Below are 23,810 nucleotides of genomic sequence, written 5' to 3'. Positions count from 1 at the left end.
TTCTCAACTCCCCTAAGATATATGCTGGCAATCATACTCCAAGTTTATGGCCCCATGATACACATCAGAAGGGTCTCATGACTGGGGTTTTACCAAACAGTAATAAATAGCGTTTTCCTAACAGCAGCTAGCCCTTCAAGGTCATGGAAGCCTTGCTTCGAAAATACCTTAGAGACTTTATCCCCAATTCCTTCCCAATCTAAGGGTATATAATCAGTGACCTGGCATAACCATAGTGTAGCTCTTTCTGCCCCTGGGTCTTGTTGCCGTGCATTAACAAAATCACCTTTTTGCACCAAAGACATCTTCAAGAATTCTCTCTTGGCCATCATCTCTGAACCCATCACCCCAAAACACCATCTTGTGGGACAGTTGCACGTTGGCTCTTCCGAAAAGATCCCCCCAGCTGGGTCCTACAACCAGAACTCCTCTCCTAGCTTGACTAAGTCCTCTCAGGTCAGAAATTCGATTCCTCACTCCCACCAAAGTAGGTCCACACTCCATTCTCCTGCCTGAACCAGTTCGACTTCCCAAACTTGCCCTCAGGAAAAACGAAGGAGTTAAGTTTCCGGCTCCACTTCACAGAATTTACTTGGGAATTTTCCAATACAAAGTTGAAAGCAATCAGATCAGGAGGCTGCTGGTAACAGGCTGCTGGGAACGGTTCCGGTCCCGCCTCCCGCTCCCTCGTGCCTCAGAGCCACCAAGACCCTCCAGGCACAGGTTACAAAACTAGTGCCTGGAAACCAAATGCCCACCCGCTGTTCCGCAGAGGGCTCGGCAGGGGGGCGGGCCGGGCATCTGTGACGTCAGGACCACGCCCCTCTGGGAGGGTGCTGCGCCTGCGCCAGAGCTGCTGCCTCGCTCCCGGAAGTGGAGGGTTGGTTCGGAGAAAGCCGCTGGGTCTGGGTGCCCGGAGGCAGAAGCGCTCGCGGAGCTCGCCGGTCAGTCCCCGGCCGCCATGTCGTCCTTCGACACCAATCCCTTCGCAGACCCAGTGGACGTAAACCCCTTCCAGGTAGAGCCCCAGACTCAGTTCTCTTCAGTGCCAAAGGCCACCGCCCGGGCCTCTTTCGCCGGAGCTGGGAGACGTGGCGTAGGAGAGACGGCCCTTCTGCCCAATGGGAGAATGGGCTTTGAGGGCTGGCCTTTCGTAGTGTCTGGGGGGCGGGACTAGCAGCAGGTGGATCAGCGGAGGGGGCGGGCGCTGTACTCAGGGGAGAATTGGTAGGACCCTCTGGCTCCCTGGGCGTAGCTGGCCTCTTTGGCTGTGGACACTGCTGGAGAGGGGCCCTGAAGTAGATGCGGTGGGGCTAAGAAGCGACTTGACCTGTGGGGGGGGGGTGTGGCTGCCACATCCCGCAGTCTTGGGAAGACACCTGCTTTGAGTCACATTAGGAAAGGGGGGGTGACAACAACATAATGAAGACGTGGAAACTTCTAGTGGGACAGAGAAATGTGAGAAGATGCCAAGTTCCACTCTCCCCCCAACCCCCGGAACACCCAAGCTAGCCTGCAAGGTATAGGAGACTCACCGAGTTTTGCTCGGAAGGAAAGGTTGGGAGAGGGCGTGGAGGTAACGAACGCACGCTGAATACGGACTTGAAAAGAATTCCTCATTTTGGCCATGGGTCTAATTTGGACTGGGATTTGGCTAGATAGGAGAGAGAGCCCAGGTGAGGGAGGGAGGAAAAGTGAGGGGGCTCTGAAGGTTTTGAAACACAAGGAATGTTGGTCTGATGGACGTGTGTGTTGGCAGGGTAGTTAAGATGTGCTGACCTTTGAGCTGGCCTGACCTTTTGAACATAGGATAGCCGAAGAAGTCTTCCTACCTAAAGTGGAAACCTTGCTGCTTCTGAGCTAGGATACAGGGGTATTCTTTTTGCACAGTGAAAGGCTGGGGTTCCTCTTATCCTGTGCCTCTGGTTTCAAGTCTGCTCAAAACCAGTTCTAGGGAAGCTTAATTGTGCTGACTGGTGATTTATGGCCCCGGGGTTGCTGCTCTGTCAGGATGTCACTAGGCGCATTAACTCATCCCGCTTGTGTTTTATTCTGGTCACTGGCAGCGACAGAGTTTCCTGCAGGTGTGGGGGAAGTACTTTGAGGGATCCTTCCTGCAACTCACAGCATGAGCTTTCTCACCTTGAATTCCTTCAAGGTCAGAGCAAAGACAAGGGGGACTAGAAGGAAATAATCATACACTATCAGGAGAGTGAACATTTTATGTTTCTTTCTTGGTCTCAGGGTACTTAATCAAAGGGAGCCCTCAAGGCAAATTTTGGTAGCTTGGTCTTTGTAATATCCTGAACATTCTCTTGCAGCGTAATGCTTCCTGACAGAACTTTGCAAGAACCTTGTCTCTTATGTAATGCAGTCATCTCTATTAGTTGAGTAAAGAAAAAAACATTTGCATTTTTCCCCCTGCCAGTGTCATCTGCTAACAGTTGGTTTAATTACAAAACTGCTGTGTGATGCTGGACTTTGAGTTTTAGGAAGGCTCTAGTAGTGTTGGGAAATAAAATGTCTGCTGCTGTCTGCCAGAGGCAGTCAGCCTTCCAGAGACCTGGAGAGCTTGTCTCCAGCGCTTAGTGGTGGGCAAGAGAGTTGGCCCGGGCGCAGCCCTGGATTAATAACAGCTTTAAAGTCTTAGTCTTAAACGACATCTCCGGCCCCAGGAATGATTGTGCAAAATGTGGTAGCAGTAACTTCTGCAATCAAGCGAGACAGTCTGTCCGTCAGGCAGCCCCAGGATATAGCAGGACAGGAAACAGCTGTGGGCCTGTGGAGAGCAACATCTGGTGGGGGGACTCCTGTGTGGGGAGACGAGAGAGAGCTGGCTGGCTGGGACTCTGCTCTTCCTTACCCTGGGCTATGTTTTTCCCCTTGGCACACAGTTCTGGGGAGGGGGAAGGAGCTTTGGATGTGAGCCCCCCACCCCAAGCTCTTTCTCCTAGAGAGCTGCCTTCCTTTCCTTGTGATGCCAGGGCTGGGACATGGGAAGGGTGAAGCCCTTGGGTGACTGGGTGTGAGCCCAGCTTCATTTACCCAGGGTGTTAGCACAGAGCTCGGGAGAGAACAAGGGGAGAGGTGATAGGCTCAGAAACTGTCACACCTAGCTGGCTTTCAGAGCAGAGTCATGCTTTCCGTCACTCCGTGGTGGGTCATGAAAGTATATCGCTCAGAGTCCATGGTTGAATATTAGAGCTGATCACATCCTCAGGAATCTGTTCTCACCCCTCGGTTTAGAGAGGAGGAAACCAGGAACCCAGGGAGGATGGTACATGCCAGAGTCACCAGCTGATTTGCAGCGGGCAGGGGCCCAGATTTGGGTCTCACTCTCAGGACATTGCTGTTTTAAAGGTTTTTGATTCAGATATTGGTCTTAAACTGCGTTGAGGTTATGTAGGCCAGCTAAGGAAAGAATGTACCGTCATCATCGCTGTCCCCATTCTTTAAATGAGAGTACCGGTAGGGGTGATTAGTACTAGCTAAGTACTAGCTAATTATTATTTGCTAATTAGTATTAGCTACGCAAGTTTTCTTCCCCAGTGTGTCCGGCTGGGATAATCAGTTTATACTGTACCTTTTAAGATAGTACTTTATTTATTTATTTTTTAAAAGTTTGAGAGAGAGAGAGAGAGAGAGAGAGAGAGAGAGAGAGAAAGCACACTTGTGCGTGCAAGCAGGGGAAGGGCAAAGAGAGAGGGAGAGAGAGAATCCCAAGTGAATCTCAGTCCCAAGAACCATGAGATCATAACCAGAGCTGAAACCAAGAGTCTGACGCCTAATCAACTGAGCCACCCAAGTGCCCCAAGACAGTACTTTATAGCAGTTATGTTCTGAGGAATACCAGTCCTGAAAGGTGCCCAGGCTTATGTGGTCAAATAAGTTTGGGAATCACTGTTTTTCCTTAAAGATTGACAGGGCTTGTTTGTTAGAGGCTCTGAGCAGTCCTACAATAAAGACATTTGCTCAACCTTATCTGACCCAGCATTTCTCAAAGTTATCCACCCATGGAATCCTTTTCCTGCTAACTCTTGTGATATGCCCTGTGACTTCTGGTGTGCTTTTACATTGACTCCTTTACCCTTGTTTTTTATCCGCCTCCTACTTCCGCCCACCTCCCAGCCCTGCAGCATGGGCGTGGGCTTTTATGACCTCTTCCTTGTGAGGAGTTATACTTGGGATTCTTAGCAAACTTCCTGCAAAGCAGGAGTACGGATTCAGTTGTCACAAGAGTGCAGCAGAGGTTTTACCAAACTTCCAAGCGGAAGCAGGAAACTGCAAGCCAAGTGTTGCCGGTTTCACAACCTCCCCGCTGGCACTCCTTGTTTCCTGTGTTAATTATGGTGCATCTGCTTGTAACCTTTGGGTCTTCGGGTCCTGCTATGGACCGATTCCAGCATGCCTTTCAGGCAGTCTTGTCAGGTGGTGAAGATGTAGAGGGCTAAAGGTGGGCATTGGCGTGCCCATTTTGTGTTTGCAGTGCTCAGCTACCCAGCAGGTCCCCAGGCCAGGGCTGCTTTCCTATTGGGCGTTTCTGCCGGGTTGCCCCAGGCAGGTGGCCTCGATTTCAAGGAGGGGGCAGTGAGCTAGTTGGTGGTGCTGAACAGAGAGGGCCTTTCAGTGTGTGAGTTGCCAGATCACACAATATCACTTTCACACGTTGCCTCCTTGCAGTTAAAAGATAATCTGGGTGGTGTGGCTGCTTCCCAAGGATTTAAAACTTTTCTCTCCCGTGGGAGCAGAAAGTGGTGGCAGATTTGGGTGTGAACAGAGTTCTCCGCACAGACGCTTCCCAGAGAGGCTGTGCTCCAGCTTGACTGCAGCTTTGGGGATTCTTAAAACCACCAGATGGGCCTGTTAGAACTTTCCTGTGGAACAGGAGCATGGTCTCAAGAAATTTGAAAATGGTGCAGTTCATTTAGCTTGAGTCCAGAAGACAGCTGCCAGATTCAGGGTGGGGGAGTGGGGGTGGAGGTGAAGGGGGTGGGAGTCTTCTCCCCTGCCTTTGTGGTTGGCACCTGAAGCCAGGCCGTCTGATCAGAAGCACTTGGCCAGAGACACACCTGAACTTTAACCCTCCACTTCTGTTGAGTTTTCTTTGGAGCTACTTGGTGTAGGATAATCCTGAGTTCAGAAAAATGGTAATATTTAACCAGGACAAACAAGGGGGTCCTTGCCACTCTTTGGAAAAGAGTGCCAGTGCGCATTAGCAAGCTGTGACCTGCCCAGCAGTGCTCCTTTGAGGTGCTGACACATTTCTGCGCATCACTGAGCTCCTGCTGCTCCCGAGGGCCTGTGCAGGAGATTGAGGTGAATGGGCTTCTGATCTGGCAGGAGAGCCAGGGAATGCTAGGTGTTCAGTGACAACACTGGGTATGAGGAAGTGTGAGGGATCTGAGGAGAAAGGGCAGAGTCCTGTGGTAGAACGGCTCAGGCCGAGAGCTGTGAGCCTGGCAAGTGGGAGGAGAGGGTATTCCATATTTCAGGTGCCGGAGCACCAGGAACCAAAAGGCACTTGTTTGTGCTGCTATCCCGCAGCCCCAGGCACCGCTCCCTCTTACAGCCTGCCACCTCTCCGGCCACTGGCCTGGCACACATCTTCTGCTTGGGGCACTCTCGCTCGCCTGGCATCTCTCCTGTATTTCTCTCTGCCCTCGGCCTCTTTGAGGCTGGGACTCTCACCTCCTTCCACCCACTTCGAGGCTGTGAAGGAAGGCTGGAGTACTGTCCTTTGACTTTGTTCTAAGGTCTTCCATTTACCCTACAGCCGAAGTGCAAGGAGCAGGCTTGGCCAGTGGCCACTGACAAAATCCAGAGGCAGAGAGACGAGTGGTGGTGGAACAAGAAAGGAGTTTATTTCAGTGAGGCCAGCACCGGGAAGACGGCGGACTGGCGGCTCAGACTGGCTCCAAAGTGCTGAAAATACTTCTCGGCTTATATAAGGAAAACGTGAGACAGTGAGTGGCGGGTGGGCACACGCAGGCAGGCAGTGAAGGTTCACTGGATCCTTGTCTTGGAGTCAGTCACACGGGGTCTCGAAGGCTCAGGGCAGTTCTCGTTGCTGGAGGGGGTAGTTTCAGTTCCCCGTTCTCCTCAGGGGTGGCTCTGCCTTTAGGGTCTTCCGCCTGAGCCCAAGAGCCCAGCTGGAAAGAACCGAACTAGAAAGCTTGAGGTCACAATGGAGGCAACTAAAGTCTTTCACTGTGGCTTCAGAATAGTAGCAATCCTAAGTCTAGAGTTTACAACTCTTTTTTCTGTTTTTTAATTTTTTTTAATGTTTATTTTTGAGACCGAGAGAGAGTGCGAGCAGGGCAAGGGCAGAGAGGGAGAGCCCAATGCGGGGCTCGAACCCACAAACCCCAAGATATGACCTGAGCTGAAGTCAGACCCTTAACCAACTGAGCCACCCAGGCCCCTCTTTTTTTTTTTTTTTTTTAAAGAACATGTAATTCGTTTTTTTAAAGTTTATTTGAGAAAGGGAGAGGGAGAGGGAGAGTACACCCATGAGCAAGCAAGAGTGAGCAAAGAGAGAGGGAAAGAGAGAATCCCTAGCAGGCTTCTTACTGTTAGTGCAGAGCCTGACTTGGGGCTCAGTCTCCGAAACCGTGAGATTGTGACCTGAGCCGAGATCAAGAGTTGGATGCTTAACCAACGAAGCCACCCTGGTGCCTTGAAACTCTTGCCCTCAGAGTTGTGAGTTGAAGCCCCACCTTTGGCATGGAGCCTACTTTAAAAAGACAAACATGCTTTGGGCTCTGTGCTGATGGTGTAAAAAGCCTGCTTGGGATTCTCTCTTCCTCCCTCCTCACAATAAGTAAATAAAACTTAAAAAAAAAAAAAAAAAGACAAACATGGGCCTCCTGCTTTCACACACCTGCTCCTGAAAACCCTGTTCGTCTCCCACCATCACTCATCTTGCTCAGTGATGGCACTGTTCCCAGGTCACGCATGCTAGCTGCTCAGTTCCTCAACTTCCCTTCCCCTCCCCTTTCCTTGCCCTGGAGAGTGGCGGAGCCGGTGGCATCTACCTGGGCAGGGCCTCTGGAGTCTGTCGCCTCTTCTCCATGCATGGCTATCATGCCTTAGTTCAGTCCTCACTGTCACCCCTGTGGTCCTGGCTAGTTCTCCCTCCCCGCTTGCTGTGCTCTCCTCACCGCCGCAGAGACAACGGTCAGTCTCTAGTTGTCCTCCACTGCTCATGGGTGGAGTCCCAAGTCCTGCTGTCTGGCTCGATTCTTTGTTCACTGGCACTCCTGGCTCCTGTCACTCCTCACGTCACTACGCAGCTCCCAGAACCTTCTGTATAGAGGCCACTTCTCAGCAACAGGCTTGAGTGGGAGAAACCTGGGTCTGGAAAAAGGGCCCAGAGTGACTACTGGGCTGTATGCAAACAGGCTCATTAGGTGACCCACCTTAAAATAGCTAGTAGTCTTGGCTGGCCAGTGTATTACTTAGAACTGGCTACAGGTACCAAAAAGGAACATTCTGTGCGTTCCCATACCTCCTCACCTCCCCCCCATAACTACAGCCCTCCAGCACTGCCTCATGTCAGACAGTCTCTCTTTTGCTATCCTGCCCGCTGTTCCCTTGCCGGGTTTTTAATAAACTTCGGTGTCCTTTGTCCTCCTATCTTGGGTGAATTCCAGCCTCCACCCTGTTGGGTCGCCCCACATCCTGTGCCCTGAACACATAGAGATGCTGTGCCTTTGCAAATGCCGGTTTTTTTTTTATGTTTATTCATTTATTTTGAGAGAGAGTGCAAGCCAGTGAGGGGCAGAGAGGAGAGCCAGAATCTCAGGCAGGTTCTGTGTCATCACTGTAGAACCCACTGTGGGGCTCGAATCCACAAACTGTAAGATCATGACCTGAGCCGAGATCAAGAGTCGGGTGCTTAGCTTACTGAGCCAGCCAGGCGCCCTGCAATGCTGCTCTTGCCTCCCTCCTTTCTTCTTGCTGAACTTGTGCCCTCTTTCAAGATCTGACTCAAGTGCTATCTCCGTGAAGCCTGCCCCGACCCCCAGACCACTTACTCCCCCCTCCTCTGTGAAGCCCTCCCATCGGTCCTTGCCCTGCACGGGTCACATGCTGTCACCTCCTGCCCTGGCTTCTGGTTCTCTGTACTGTCCGCTTCTTGAGGGCAGGAACCAAGGCTTTTTTCTCAGTGTCCTAAGCCCTGCACTTGGCACAGGATGGTTTGCGTAGGGAGTACACAAAGGTGGAAGGAGATGGCAAGTGTCTCTCAGTTTGGCCAAGGACAGACTGCCGCCAGGGGTGCGGGCACCAGGTCCTGTAACAGGGCCTCGGGCACCAGGCTGGGTGGGTCAGCAACCAACCAGTGGGCCTCTGTGTCCACTGCTGGGGCAAGGAGAGAGGCCCGCATGCACCTTGCTCATTTGATGGGTCCTCAGGCTGTTTTTTAAAATGTGTGGGTATGTGTACTTTTAAGGTAAAAATAACATCACATTATGAACATTCGGAAGACAAAATAGATCATTTCTATGTCTGCCAGTCTTTTGCAACCATTGTTGCTCTGATGTGTTTTCCTGCCAGTCTCTTCACACGAATGCTTTTGACAAAATTGTTATGTGGTATTCATACAAAGCCTTTTCTGTATTGCTTCCCTGTGTTTATAGCTGTGATTGGTTATTTACTTTAAAAATAAAGTTTATTTATTTATTTTGAGAGGGATGGTAGGGGCAGAGAGAGAGAATCCCAAGCAAGCCCATACTGTCAGCACAGAGCCTAATGCCGGGGCTTCAACTCACAAACTGAGAGATTGTGACCTAAGCCAAAACCAAGAGTTGGACACTTAACCAATTGAGCCACGCAGGGATTTCTTCATGGCTGTGTAGGCCATTGAGGGGATGTGTACCAAAACATTCTTGTGCTCACTGTTGTTGGACATTTAAGTCATTTAAAGTCATATTTTCCCCTCCTATTGTAAACACTGGGGCAATAACTATCTATCCAGGTACAGATTTGTACAGATTTGTATCATATTTCCTTAGGATGGATTCTCAGGTAGAAGAGTACCAAAGTGAACTTCGACTCTTTTTACTTGGGACCCAGCCACGCAGTTTGGGGATGATTGCTCTTTTTTGTCCCATGACTCACAGCCTTGTCTCCAAAGCAAGTAGGACGTCCCAAGAGTTCCAAAGTACTGGTAACTCTGCCTCCTAGAGAGAATGGCCGAGTCTTTTTAGCTCATGAGGTATTAAATGATGTGTTTATTTGGAGCCTGAAATAAACCCCACACGGGGAGGTTGGGTGGAGTGTAGGAGGGGAAACCAAGGAAGAGTCACCGCTCAAGCACTGCTGGCACCTGTGACATGGAAAGTGATTGCCAACCTGGAAACAAGTGTGTTTTTCAAGGCCCTTCCCGGCAGAGCTCCAGCACCTACCTCCTTTCCTTGGGGCCCTCACGCCCCAGCTACACGAAGGGTTCCCCTGCCCCAGAGGTGGTGAGCCTTTCCTCCGCTCCCCTGTCCCCCCTTCCCCTCCCTTTTTCACCCTGCCCTGGGCTCTTGTGCCATGTGCACATGTCTCTGCCACAGTCATCCGCTCCAGAAGGTCAAGAGCTGCATCCTGTTGGTCTTGGTGTGTCACTCCCACTGTTTGTGACTCTTTCCGGAATGAAAAGAACCGAGTACAGGAGCATTTTCTTTGTTAGATATTCAGTAAAGAGCATTGGCCAGGCTTGGTCCTTTGGGTACCAAGGGGGTTTTAGGTTACCTCTCTGTAGGTGAAACTTAGCTCTTGCCATGCTTTGAAATAACTACTTGACCCACTTCCGAGCCAGCTGATGCTTAGTTAGAGGGAAAGAAGCTTCTGCTGTTGACTTGTTATTTGTGACTCAGAGTGGAAGCTGAGGGTCTTCATTCAGACCAGTCAGTGTGGTTCTTCGTGCAAGACTGGCTGCATGTCTCCTACCACGGATGTTTCCCCAAGGACTTCCCTGAAGTCCAGGAATAAAAAAAATGAGCAGAAGCAGTTGTCCTGGTCGCTTTGGTGCCCCGTCAGTGTCCCTCAGGAGTGGAATTCATTCATTCAACCACGCATTGAGCACCTTCTGTATGTCAAGTGCACCAGGCTTGGGGGAATGCTGCTGAACCCACCTTGCCCTCTCAGGTTCACCACTCGTGTCCCTGGATGCAGACAACTTGAATTCAGAATCTGGCTCAGCCACTAACCCCTGGGATCTTAGACGAGCCACTTTCCCCTCTCTGAGAGGGGACTTCTTTTAGCTGCAAACTAAAAAGACTACCCTGAGGGATAGTCATGAGGCTGAATGAGGGGACACCTCAGCTGAGCCACGGGGTTCAGTAGCGGTTGAAGTGACGATTATCTCCATTCTCTCAAGGATGGAATGGAACCAGGACTATTTTAGAAGCACAGGAGAGAAGTCAAGTCATTGCAGAGAGTGGATGCCTTAGGGCATGAGCCTTAATTCATTTAAAGAATCAGGTTGAGGAAGGCTGGTAGAACTTTGTTTTCTGACAGCTTGACACAGTGGCCAAATCTGGGGTGACTAGAACTTCACAGTAGCATCACTGTGTATTGTGTAAGCCTGGCAAATAGTAGACACTCAGTTAATGTCAGCTCCCTTCTTCTTTCACTGGGCCTGAGCTTCTCATCTTTGAGAAAGCACCCAGGTCTCACAGAATGTTCTAGGCCCCTCTTCCGAGGCAGGGTGCTTTGGGCCCTGGGGCTGCCACAGTGATGCAGGTACCCTCCTGCTTTGAGGCAGCCCCTTCCAGAGAAGGTGGAATAGAGCACGCATCGGGTACTCTCAAACATCATTTGACCTTCTGCTCTTCATCAGCCCTTTCCCCGGCACTAGGAGCCAGAAGTATGAACTTGATACTGAAGCATCTGGCTGTGGAGGTTACAGCATGCTGGTGGAGACAGTGTGTGTTTATGGCGAGTCTGGTGTGGGGTAAAGGACCAAGTGTTTAAGACTTTAGAAAAAGGAGGAGAGATCACTGTGGACAGAGTAGTCAACTTGCCCACCCCAAGAATCCTCTTCTGGCTGAACTTGGTGAAGAAAATGACATCTCTGCATGGGTCTGGAGGTTGCCTATTAAACGCACGCACCTCAGCCAGCTATTGGGCCAGCACCCAGAACTGCTACCAGAGCCGCCCCTCTGTCCTGTCCTGTGACACACACTCAAGTAACCAGTTCCTTGCGTGGTGGATCTGATCTCAGTGACTTCAGCTCACTCACTATGCTGTGGCTTGGTGTTTGCTTGGTGTATGCTTGGTCGGCAAGGGTAACAGAGCCTGAGCCCCAAATCTTTCTTGCGGAAAGCCAGCCCAGTAATTCTGGGAGAAATCTACTAGTTATTCAGCCAACAGATAACTTCGAGGCCAGTTCCTTCAGCTCAGGTGGCCTTCTGAACCTCACCTTGTCCCTTTGTCCAAGTTGCGGGGGCCACCAGGCAGGGATGGTGTCCAGCAGAACGGACAGAGCCACGTTACCTCCTTGCAGAGGAAATTGGGCGGGGCTCCAGAGATGAGGTACGTCTAGAGAGAAGTGAGTTGGGGCTGTGTGCCCAGCTCTGGGCTGGGCCCAGGGACCAGCCAGACACAGTCTCACTGTTCAGGAACTAGAGACCCAGGTGAGAAGATGAGAGTCAGTATGTGTGAAAAACATCAGAGAACAAGCTCACAGCTGACATTCTTTGAATGTACAGAGTAGGAAGCCAGTCATCTTGAGATCTAGGACACGTGTGGCCCCACGGCAGGGTCTGTTTCTACATCTGAGATTTGAGGGGGTTGTTCCCTGAGGGTCTGTCTTATGTTAATACTGTGTCTGGGAATCTAGTCCGTGGATTCTTCGTGGAGGTGATGATGCCAAGACAGCAGGACGGGAGTGTGTGGACCTGAAGTGAGGGATGGGGGTTAGGTACACAGAGTGGGACCCTTGGGAGACCTTGTAACCTGGGCCCTGGCAGAGTCCAGCGACAGTGTGCTCAGCCTTCACAGCTGTTCCCAGAGCCCAGGCATCGCTGTCAAGCTGGACCTGAGCCCCATACCTATTATGTACGGGGGACAGGGAACGGATGACTGAGTGCAGAGAGGGGGCGGGATGAGGCCCACGGGCCCCAGGCAGTAGGGAGGCTGCTCAGTGAAGATGACAGGGAGTGCCTTGCAGGCCCTAGGCTGGAGGGCTGGCCTTGGCAGAGGTCAGATGGAGAAGGTTCTGAAGGACATTTTTGCATTTAAAACAAAAACATTCTCTTCACTTTTCATCTGAGCCCTTCATGCCTCTTCTGTTCCTAGCAAGTGTGCCTGATTTAACAAAATCAATACTGGCAGCCAGCAGTGGGTTTTTGTTCCAGAACCTTAAAACATCCTTTAAAAAAAATAAGAGGAGCGGGTGTCTGGGTGGCTCAGTCAGTTAAGCGTCCAACTAACTCTTGATCTCAGTTTAGGTCATGATCTCATGGTTTGTGATTTCAGGCCTCACATCGGGCTCTGTGGTAACAGTGCAGAACCTGCTTGGGACTCTCTCTCTCTCCCTCTCTCTGCCCCTCCTCTCTCTCTCAAAATAAATAAGTAAACAAACATTAAAAAAATAAGAAGAGGAGCACTTGGGTGGCTAGAGCAGGAGAGAGAGAGAGAGAGACAGACAGAGAGAGAGAGAGAGAGAGACAGAGAGAGACAGAGAGAGAGGGAGAAAGAGAGGGAGAGATGACACAGAATCAGAAGCAGACTTCAGGCTTTGAGCTTTCAGCACAGAACCCCACACAGGGCTTGATCCCATGAACCATGAGATCATGACCTGAGCTGAAGTCAGAGGCTTAACTAGCTGAGCCACCCAGGTGCCCTTTGAGCGTCTAACTCTTGATTTCAGCTCAAGTCACTATCTCAAGGTTCACAAGATGCAGCTTTGAGTTGGGCTTTGTGCTGACAGTGCAGAGCCTGCTTAGGATTCTCTCTCCCTCTCTTTCTGCCCCTCCCTATGTATGCGGGCACAAGCACGTTCTCTTTGTCTTTCCCCCTCTCAAAATAAATAAGCTTAAAAAAGAAAAGAAGGGGTTTCCTGAGTGGCTCAGTCAGTTAAGTATCCGACTTTGGCTCAGGTCATGATACTGCAGTGTGGAAGTTCAAGCCCCTTATCAGGCTCTGCTTTGGTGGTGCAGAGCTTGCTTGGGATTCTCTCCCTCTTCTCTTTTCCCACTTGCACACACTCTCTGTCTCTCAAAATAAACAAAGTTTTTAAAATAAATAAGAGGAATAAATGCTTTCTGTAAAATAGTAAAACAGTACAGAAAAGTCATAAATTAAAAAATGAGTCTCTATTCCTACCATGCAACGCACCCCCCAAAAAACCCCACCCATTTTCTCGAGGTAAATACTGTAAACCCTTTTGAATCTGTAAAGGGCACTAACAAGGACATGGTGGTGTCTATTTTGAGGTCTCAGAGTGTAAAGCTTGCTCTGGGTCTCTTCTGGGAGGTCATGGGAGCTGAACTCCTTTCCCAGAAAGGGAGGAGAGATGGCGGCTCTGGTGTGGCAGGGGCCGGGCAGAGGAGCCTTTCTGGAGAGGCCTTTCAGGGCACCAGGAAGGGCCTTAGCAGCTTCACCTCGGCCATGTATCCCTGGGAGTGCCTTCTGGCCTGGGAGGGCCCAGGAGATGGCAATGTGCCTCCCCTTCATCAGGGTTGTCTCTTCTCCCCAGCGGCTCATGGCTGTTTTTGTTGTTCTGTTTTTTGTTTGTTTGTTTTTAATTTTATTTATTTTTGAGATAGAGACAGAGCATGAGTGGGGAGGGGCAGAGAGAGAGGGAGACACAGAATCGGAAGCAGGCTCCAGGCTCTGAGATAGCTGTCAGCACGGAGCCTGATGTGGGGCCCAAACCCACGAATGTGAGATCATGACCTGAGCCGAAGTTGGAGGCTTAACCGACTGAGCCACCCAGGTGCCCCTGTTTGTTCTGTTTTTTACCTTTGCAGGATCCCTCTGTGACCCAGCTGACCAATGCCCCGCAAGGTGGCCTGGCTGAATTCAACCCCTTCTCAGAGGTTGGTGAGCGCACCCTCTTTCTGAGTCCTTGGGTCCCCTGGGTGGTGCCAGGCTTCTGGGCCACGGAGTCTTGGCAGAGGCAGAGACAGCTCTGAGAAGCTGAAGTCCTAACATGAGCTTGAGGTAGGGGTAAGGATGAAGAAGTCAGCAATTCTGCCCTTGGGATCTGTCATCTGGGCCCCTTCCTGAAGAGGACAGGCCAGTGGTGGGGAGCTGTGGCTCCAGCAAGGCCAGGGGTGCCAGGTGAAGCCCCACTGCCTGAGGCTCGAAGGCAAAGAAGCTGCAGAGCCGAGCCCAGGCCTGCCCCAGAGGGAATGCCCCTCACAGGCAGGGCATGGCACTCACCCTGCTGTGGGTCTGCCCCTGTGCGGCCAACTAGCGGAGCCCCACTCACCTGCCTCCTTTGGTGTGTCCCACGTAGACAAATGCAGCCACAACAGTTCCTGTCACACAGCTCCCTGGGCCCTCGCAGCCGGCGGTTCTCCAGCCCTCAGTGGAACCAACCCAGCCAACCCCCCAGGTACTGTTGACAAAAGTCCCTTTTGCCTCTCCTTTCCAGAGAGGGTAGCACCAGTAGCTGAGCCCTGAGGTGGGGGGAGGAGGTGGACAGAGGGCCTTAATTCCTGGCGGGCCTGGAGCTGGTCATTTGCATGTGGACGCTCTGCTCAGCCAGCCTGTATCCTCACCTCCACCCCACTACCACCGCCAAAATGTAAGCTCTGCTTACCAGGCTAGGGACTTTGGTGTCTTCAGAGAGAGCATTTGCCCCTGTTGTACCATTCCAGATCCTTGCGGGGCCTTTGGTTTGTCCTCTGTTACTCGGGGCCCAGAATCTATCTGTCTGTTTGTCTGTCTGTCTATCTATCCATCCTCCCTCCCTCCATCTGTCTCTCTCTCTCTCTTTTTTTCTTTTATTAACCTCCTTGTTTTCTGCCTTCCTTCCTATTTTCCTTTGTCCCTTCATCAAATACTGTGAATCTTGTCTTTTTTGTACCTGACCCTCGCCTCCATCACCTCACTTGCCTGCTCCAAGCTCCCCACTGCCCCGGTGGGCGTGACCCACAGTGGAGTTGTATGTTGCAGCTCCTGCGTAGTAGACAGGCCAGCAAGTTCCTGCCTACCAGAGTCCTGGCAGTGAGTGAGCTCTCAGAGAGGCAGGTGCTACTAGGAGGAGATAGTATTCTCAGAGACAGCTACATGCAGAAGCTTCCGAAGGTAGGCGAAGTGTAGATGAGCACGAGGGAGGGCAAGGCCCAAGCCGGGCTTTGGACTTTCGTGGGCCCTAAGTGGTTCTCGCCTTCTGACCAGACTTGGGAGGGAAGGCTGAGACCTTCAGCATGGTCCATTCTGGTCCTGCTTTTGCCCCCAGTGCCTGAAATTTACCTCCTAAAGTCAGCCTTGGCTCTTTTGGAGAACTCATTTTGGAGAGAGAGAACGAGTGTGTGTACATGCATGTGAGCATATGTACACATATGCCGGGCTTGCCATTCTGCAAGGTGACTGGTCTGATGTCTGCTTCTGAAAACGACTGTAGACTTGGGGAGGAACCTGGCCCCAATAGCTGTAGCCCCTGGTGGGAGTGGGGGCCTGGGCTGGAATGCCAGGGCCAGCTCTGCTCCGCTACAGTCCCTAGATGCCTCACTCAGAGGCTCTTCCTGGACAGGGGAGGAAGCTTGGACTCCGCACGGCCTCAAAGCCGGGCAAGCCTAGGGGGTTGTGCTGGGGTGTAGTCGGATCACATTTTCAGCTGGACCTCAAGGGGGCGGCTCCTGGGGGCAGGGCAGGGTGGTAGTTAAATATGGCTCCCTGAGGCTCCAGGTGCACATGATCTGTCCTCAGGTGTCCCCTCCGCACTCACTGCTAGCAGGTTTGCACTGTTTCCTTTTCACACGCACCCCCTCCAGGCTCTTCAGATGAGGTGTGACTCTCTGGGTTTCTGGCTACAGGTTAGTCTCTTGTGAGGCCATTTTCCCTTTGCTGTTACCAGAGCTCACTGTAACTGAACTTTGCCTGGATTCCAGAATGGGGGAGAGTTCTCTCATCTCAAGCTCAGGGGGTCTCCCCTTCATCCCTGAGCCCTGGTTAAGGCTGGTTAATGGCTAAGGGGTAGAAGTGGTGTCGAGGCTATAAGAGACACGTCACCCTGGCCTCTCTGTGGTGGTCTCTGGTTCCCAAGACCACCTGGGGCTGGGACTGGCTCTCCCTGCAGGGGCAAGGCCCTTCTGACTTACTGCTCACACTAGCTGATGTTGTCCCTCTGTCTCCCGTATTCGGCTGCCCCATCTCTGTGCCTCTCCAGGCTGTGGCCTCTGCAGTGCAGGCGAGCCTGCTCCGGCAGCAGGAAGAACTGGACAGGAAAGCAGCTGAGCTGGAGCGCAAGGAGCGGGAGCTGCAGAACACTGTGGCCAACCTCCATGGTAAGGGAGGCTGCCGGGCCCTGGGCCGCCGGGCGTGGCACACTGCTTGTTCCGGGGCGGCCCTGGACCCCTGTCGGGCTCTTGACTGTCTTAGAGCAGCCCTGTTGCCAGTGCCAGGAAGGGCAGAGAGGTGGAGGCCAGGAGACCCGCGCTGTGGACCTGACGGGTGCAGGTTATTTCCGCACTCCTTCCCAGCCCTGAAATTTTTGCTGGGGTAGGGACATGGGTCCTGTGATTCCCCCTCATCTTCATGATAATGACCCCTTGCGCTTATGGGCTGGTTGTTCATAAAAATAATCCCATAGCTTATTTTGCTCTGTTTCCCAGTGCATTTGGGACCCATTATCTTGGAGCGGGCTCATGTGTGTTCGTGCCCCATCACCCTTTTCCCACCCCACCCCCTACCCATGGACACCCTGAGCCCCACTTGCTAGCACCCTTCTGGAGCCCTGGTTTGGCCCGTAAAGTGTGAGAGCGTGCACCCCACCATGCTGTGGTGGAGGCTGGGCCTCACCTCGTCGCCTCCTTCCACACAGTGAGAGAGAACAACTGGCCGCCCCTGCCCTTCTGGTGCCCTGTCAAGCCCTGCTTCTATCAGGATTTCTCGGTAGAGATCCCTGCTGACTACCAGCGGATATGCAAGATGCTCTACTATCTCTGGATGTGTGAGTTGTGTGCCTGCCCTCTTGAGCTTACGGGTGAAATGGGGTGTGACTCCAGAGCCCTTTCTGTGCTCTGGCTGTTCCTCCCCACAGACTCCAGCCTTCTCAGTGCTGGGCCGGAGTGGAGGATACGTGCTGTCCACCTGGTTGGCCCTCTACAGTCTACTCCCTGGGCTGGGAACCTCTCCCAGAGGGCCAGTCCACACCATGGATCACGCAGAGTGAGACTAGTGGGAGGCCTCAGAGTTCCTGTGGGCCCATTGCATTGAAAGGCCTCCCTCCCCACAGGCCCTTGGGCTCTTAGGGGTGTGGGTGCATAACAGACGCCCTGTAGCTCCAGTGTGGGCCATCTAGGGCCAGGGACAGGAGTCTCCAACGGCTTCCTCCCCCCAAGGACCAGCCCTTGAGTCTGTATCCTCCCTTCACTGCCACCCCCACCCCATCATATATCTGTGGTGTCCTTTCACTTCTTAGGAACTTGGTTTGGTCCCTGGTTTTACAACCCCAGAAAATCAGGATCTGGGAAGTCACCACACCTAGGTGCAGACGAAGGTCCTGTGGTATTTCTGCAGCTCCCCTCACTCTGTGGACCTCACACGCTCCCCAGGGGGCGGTTTGCCATGCCTGGGAGCCCTCAGTCACCTTGGCACGAGCCTGTCTCTCTCTCTCTTCCCCTGCCCCAGTGCACTCGGTGACTCTGTTTCTGAACCTGCTTGCCTGCCTGGCCTGGTTCTTAGTCGACACCAGCAACGGAGTGAACTTTGGCCTATCGATCCTGTGGTTTATCATCTTCACCCCCTGTGCCTTCCTGTGTTGGTACCGACCCATCTATAAAGCCTTCAGGTGAGTGGGCTTGGATAACGGTCAGTGTATGGCTGGCATCCCAGGTGGCAGGACAAGGGCCTTAAGCCCAGGGGTGCCATCCTACTCTTAGAGCAGAAGAGGCTGGTGGGGAAATCCATTTTTCCATTCCCGCCCACAGCTAGAGCAGATAGGGGTCAGGGGCTGTTTTCCTGAGTTGTTGTTGTGTCTGGGGTCTGCTCTGGACATTGTCCTTGGGTGAGGCATGGGAGATTGAGGGACAGGTCTGCAGCCCTTCCCTGTGTTCCCACTGCTCCCATTCGGTCTGGTGCATTAGGATTTCAGCCTCTGGGGAGAGGGAGGGGCTGCTCAGCTTCCTTCTGAAGCTTTAACCACTCTCAGAGTCAGACTCTGAGAGTCCAGCGTTGATAAGCTCTCCATGGCTTATCACTCCAAGCTCTCTTGAGCCTGCCGAGTGCCAAAGCAGTTGACCTAGGATAGATACTGTGGATGTGAGTGGAGCTACCTCACAGACCCCTAAGGCTTGTGGAATGGTGCCTTGGAGTCGATGCTTTCAGGCCTGGGAGTCTAGCAGGCCCCAGGAAGCGGGGGTTACGGGGGCATGGCTGAACCCTCCCATATCCTCAGCCTCACTGTGGCCTCACTCTGTTCTAGCCCTTAAGGACATGGAGCTGGAGGTCTGGTCTAGAGTTCTCTGCTCCCCAAATACCCTTTATTTCATCCAGGCATACAGTTTCATTATTAGATATTTATACCTTTGGCTTAGTTTTCCTTGCTTTTTATAAATGCAAACACATACACCTGGAAATGGACTGTTAGGCTCTTTATATTGTCTTTTGGGTGAGCAACTTTATTAGCTCTTTGAGTAAGGGGTCAAACATTGACCCCTTAAATTGGGAGGCAATGAGTGACACACCCTTTTTGATTATGATTGTAGGTGTCTGTGTCCTTATGAATAGTGTAGCGGGTCCCCTGGAGCTGTCTGTGCGCCCATCCTGCCTCCTGATGAGGACAGATGCCATGCCAAGTTAGGAATACTGAGAGACAAGCCCAGGCCCTCTTGTGACTGTGGATTTCCCCCTCTCTCCACAGGTCTGACAACTCTTTCAGCTTCTTTGTATTCTTCTTCGTATTTTTTTGTCAAATAGGGATCTACATCATCCAGTTGGTTGGCATCCCTGGCCTGGGGGACAGGTGAGACCTGGGGCAGCACGATGGAATTATGCTTTAGAGGTGGCTTGGCCTCTCTTGCCCTCTGTCCTCTCTCTCAGAGGGCCTCGCAGATGACCTCTTGTCTTCCCCCCGGGCCAGGAGAGGGGTGGGTGGACTGGCTTGTATCTGTCTGTGACCCGCCCCCCACCCCAGTTCCTCACCGATCACTTACTCCTGCCTTGCCTTGCCCACCACTTTCTGGGGCATTGTGGATGAACTTGCCCTGAATCCCTAGGCCACTAGGGCTCTGCCTTGTGGAGGACTGCATCCTATTCCTTTTCTCCTGCCACATGCCCCCCTCCCCACCCAGAGGCTGAGGCTACTTATCTAGACCTTGGGTTTGGGTAGCTGCTGACACATGCCCTGGCCTTTGCAGACTCTATGCTGTGACTTTTCCCAGAGGCCCTGTAATGTCAGGAGATGGAGCCCTAGCCTCTCCTGGATTGGCTCCTTCTTTGAGCATCTAATTGGCTTGAATTTCCTGGGCGCTGTAGTCCTCGGCTCAGAATTAGCCTTAGGAAGAAAAGCTGATGGCTGATGTTTTCCATTCTGCCCCAGTGCACAGGGAACATTACAGAATGGTCAGGCTGATGCTTGGCTGAAAGCCTGAGCCTGGAAGGGCTGCACTATTTTGGTCCCCTCCCACCGCCCCTCTTCTGGCTCACCTTGCTGTCTCTTTCTTTTTTTCTTTCTTTCTTTTTTTTTTTTTTTAATTTTTTACCATTTATTCTTTGAGAGACAGACACAGAGCATGAGCAGGGGAGGAGCAGAGAGAGAAGGAGTCACAGAATCTGAACCAGGCTCCAGGCTCTGAGCTGTCAGTACAGAGTCCACTGCAGGGCTTGAACTCAGGAATGGCGAGATCATGACCTGAGTCCAAGTTGGGCGGCTTAACTGATAGAGCCACCTAGGCGCTCCTCACCTTGCTGTTTCTATTAATTTTTTTTATGTTTTTTATTTATTTTTGAGAGACAGAGAGAGACAGTGCGAGCAGGGGAGGGTCAGAGAGAGAGGGAGACATAGAATCTGAAACAGGCTCCAGGCTCTGTGCTGACAGCTCAGAACCCACAAACCGTGAGATCATGACCTGAGCTGAAGCCGGACACTTAACCAACTGAGCCACCCAGGTGCCCCTCACCTTGCTGTTTCTAATCTGGCCCTTTTCTCTTTGATTGGTGACCAGTTTCATTACTGACCACTCTAAATGAGATCCTGGAAGACAGGCTGTGGCCTAACTGCTGTTTGCTTCTGGACTCGGGAGTCAGAAGGCTTGAGTTCTGGTCCGGACCCCTCTCCCCAGGCCCTCTGCCCCCTGCCCTGCCCAGGCTTCCCTCACGAGCTCTGCAGCACCTTCCTCACCTCACCTCCCAACCCCCACAGCTGGGTGGATAAAACCCCTCTTTCTTGTTACTGGTTGTGAAATACCCATAACATGTCTTATTTACTACCAAAACTATTTTAAAGTAAAGCATTGAGTGGTGTGTAGCAGACCCACAGTGTCGTGCAGCCCTCACCACTGCCTGCCTCTAGGACATCCGTGTCAGCCGACAGGAAACTCTAGCTATACTTCTCCCCTCCTTCCCTGAGCCCCTGGCAGCTGCTAAGCTGCTGTCTGTCTCTCTGGATCAGCCTATTCTGGACATTTCATAAAGTGGAGCCGTACAGTAGGTGGCTTTTTGTGTCTGGCCTCTCACTCAGCATCATGTTTCTAAGGTTCAGGTTGTCACATGGATTAGCACTCCATCCCTTCTGACGGCTGAATAATAACATCCCATCTTCCTGCTCATCCATTCATCACTTGATAGACCCTGGGTTTTTTTCCCACCTTTTTGCTGTTGTGAATAGTGCCACTATGAATATTTTTGTACGAGTTGTTGAACACCTATTTTCAGTCCTTTTGGGTATTTACCCAGGAGTGGAATTGCTGGATCATATGGAAGTCCACACCATTCATTGGCGGTATGAGGGCTCTCATTTTCCGACATTCGTACCAACTCTGGTTTGGTTTATTTTGTTTTTTTTTTTCCTCAACCTAAAGGTGTGATATCTCACTGTTTTTGTTTTTATTTTTTTAAGGTTTAACGTTTATTTATTTTTGAGAGACAGAGAGAGAGAGACAGAGCATGAATTGGGGAGGGGCGGAGAGAGGGAGACACAGAACCCGAAGCTGGCTCCAGGCTCTGAGCTGTCAGCACAGAGCCTGACGTGGGGCTCAAACCCACGAACTGTGAGATCATTACCTGAGCTGAAGTTGGCACTTAACCGACTGAGCCACCCAGGCGCCTCTCTCACTGTTTTTTTTGATTGACATTTCCTGAATGATTAATGATGTTGGCCATTTGTGTATCTTTGGAGAAATGTCTATTCAAGTCTTTCTCTAGTATTTGGGTTGTCTTTTTGTTAAGTTCTTTATATATTCTGGGTACCAGCTCCCAATCAGATCTATAATGAACACATTTTCCGCCTCCTGTGTATTATTTTTCTCATTCTTGTGATAGTGTCCTTTGACATACAGAAATTTTTTGTTTTTTAAAGTTTATTTTGAGAGAGCGAGCTGGGAAGGGGCAGAGAGGGAGAGACAGAATCCCAAGCAGGCTCTCCACCACCACCAGCACAGAGCCCAGTGCGGGGCTCCAACTCCTGAATCATGAGATCATGGCCTGAGTCGAGACCAGGAGTCAGCCGCTTACCTGACTGAGACCAGGCGCCCCAGGTCTCTTATCCATATTGAGTTAATTTTTGTGTGTTGAAGTAAAGATCCAGCTTCATTGCTTTCCACGTGCAGTCTTTCCCCATTTAGTGGTCTTGGCACCCCCATGAAAAAATCAGTTGATAAGAGATCTATCAGTTTCTAGACTCTCAGTTGGATTCCATTGATCGGAATGTCTTTATACCAGTATTGCCCTATTTAGAGAACTGTGGATTTGTGGTAAGTTTTTAAATCAGGTAGTGTGAGGATATCTTCTTTTATAGATAAGGACACTGGGGCCAGAAAGTGATGCTGGAGGCAGAGGGGCTGCCCTGGGCCCCAGTGGGAGGAACTGAGGGGACAGGATAAATGAGATGACTTGGCCAGTGGTCCTCCTTCCCAGAGGGGGGCCCTCAGGAGTGAGCAGCCAGGCTTTCCATGTCCCCCTAGAACAGCAGGGAAAGGCCCTCCCCCATGCTGCTCCTGCCTGTGAGGGCCGCAGGGGTTCCTTCCCTTTGGCCTTCACAGAGGCCTGGCCTCTCACAGGCAAAGGGCTCGTGGCCCCCTGGGCTCTGTGCTGCAGGGAGGTGCCTGGGTGCTGGCCAGTCAGCATATAGCAGCCACCTAGGGAAGAGCACCTCTCATGGACCTTTGGGGCCCGCTCCCACTGTGTCCCCTCTGGCCGCCTCCTCCCTTTGCAGTGGTTGGATTGCGGCCCTGTCTACACTGAAGGAAGACCACTTGGCTGTGTCGATCATCATGATGGTGGTGGCTGGCTTCTTCACTCTGTGTGCCGTGCTCTCCCTCTTCCTTCTGAAGCGAGTGAGTGTGGGTGCTGGCCCAACAGCCACCCAAGGAAGCTGGCACCTCTCCCCCGACTTTGCCTTGAGCCCATCACTAGACCAATTGGGCTCCCTGGATCCCAAAGGTCCAGCGGCTGTCACCAAGGCTCTGGATGAGAGGGTAGCGGGCCCCAGGGCAGCCCTCTCACCCTGGCCTCTTTCCTCAGGTGCACTCCCTGTACCGCCGGACGGGGGCCAGCTTCCAGCAGGCCCAGGAGGAGTTTTCCCAGGGCATCTTCAGCAACAGGACCTTCCGCAGCGCTGCCTCCAATGCTGCCCGAGGAGCCTTCCAGGGGAACTAGCCCTCCTGACTGACCTTCCTCTGCCCCAGCCCTTTCTCTTGCCTGCCTTCTAGCTGCACTTTCCGTGGGTGCCTTAAACAGTGGTTATGCCCAGCACAGACCGGAGGAGGGTCTTGTCTTGCCGGGCTGCTTCCTCCTTCCTCAGCAACCAGCTCTCCGTTCTGCCCAAGGGAAGGGGAGGGAGGGACAGGGACTTATTTTTTACATAAGAGAAAAGAAAAAAAAAGCGGCCTTACCTTCTCTGGTGGTGGTTTGGTGGGATTTGAAGCGGTGGGGCTAAGTTCACTTCCCCGTATCCATGTGCACATGCACATATGTGTATAAACTTGGGATCATCGGCTGACCTGGGCCCATCCCAGCTGGAGTTTTACTTTTGCCAGGGTCCTGGGACTCCACTCCTCCCCTAGCAGGCCTGGCCCAAATCTGGCTCCACAGACCAAGGCTGTGGTTTCCACAGTCCTTCCTTTCCTTCCCTCCCAGGCTGGGGTAGCCTCCCAAGGGCTGCCCTTTAGGTGAACTGCAGTCCAGGTGGATGGCAGGCTCTGTTCCCCAGACCACTCTGGGGTGGTCTCTGGCCTTCCAGAGCCTCTGGTGTGGTTGCCCCAGGCTCTTCCCTGACTTAACGTTTCTCACAGATTCATAGACCTTTAGTGCCCATTGCACCTTCCTGGCATGGGCAGCGCCTGCGCCCCTGGGGCCCTCTCTGACTTACTGAATGTGCAACGGGATTGTTGGGATTTGGGGCAGGGGGGAGGGATAGAAGATGTTGACCCCACGTTGTCTTGCCTAGCCTCTGGCAGTTTTCTAGGAGGATGGAGTCGGATTGGTCA

The 23,810-nt window shown here is 52.2% G+C and overlaps 1 protein-coding gene across 3 annotated transcripts; it reads left to right on the top strand.

The window, feature by feature from the left end:
• Positions 1-839: 839 nt before the first annotated feature.
• Positions 840-23,128, top strand: SCAMP2 (secretory carrier membrane protein 2). 3 transcript variants are annotated; one of them, XM_029950928.1, is made up of 10 exons: positions 840-1,018; positions 13,965-14,033; positions 14,456-14,569; positions 15,136-15,249; positions 16,334-16,451; positions 16,988-17,116; positions 17,797-17,956; positions 19,028-19,129; positions 22,538-22,658; positions 22,846-23,128. In XM_029950928.1, the coding sequence occupies exons 1-10, from the start codon at positions 962-964 to the stop codon at positions 22,978-22,980; spliced, it is 1,119 nt and encodes a 372-aa protein (XP_029806788.1). In that variant the 5' UTR covers positions 840-961; the 3' UTR covers positions 22,981-23,128. The 3 variants fall into 3 exon arrangements, with proteins under 3 accessions (XP_029806788.1, XP_029806786.1, XP_029806787.1); XM_029950926.1 differs by lacking the exon at positions 15,136-15,249 and having other exon boundaries at positions 841-1,018; positions 14,456-14,554; XM_029950927.1 differs by lacking the exons at positions 15,136-15,249; positions 19,028-19,129 and having other exon boundaries at positions 841-1,018; positions 14,456-14,554.
• Positions 23,129-23,810: the final 682 nt, after the last annotated feature.

Source organism: Suricata suricatta, chromosome 9 (genome assembly GCF_006229205.1).
Source record: "Suricata suricatta isolate VVHF042 chromosome 9, meerkat_22Aug2017_6uvM2_HiC, whole genome shotgun sequence".
Lineage (NCBI taxonomy): Eukaryota > Metazoa > Chordata > Mammalia > Carnivora > Herpestidae > Suricata > Suricata suricatta.
This window is presented reverse-complemented; position numbering and strand designations above follow the sequence as displayed.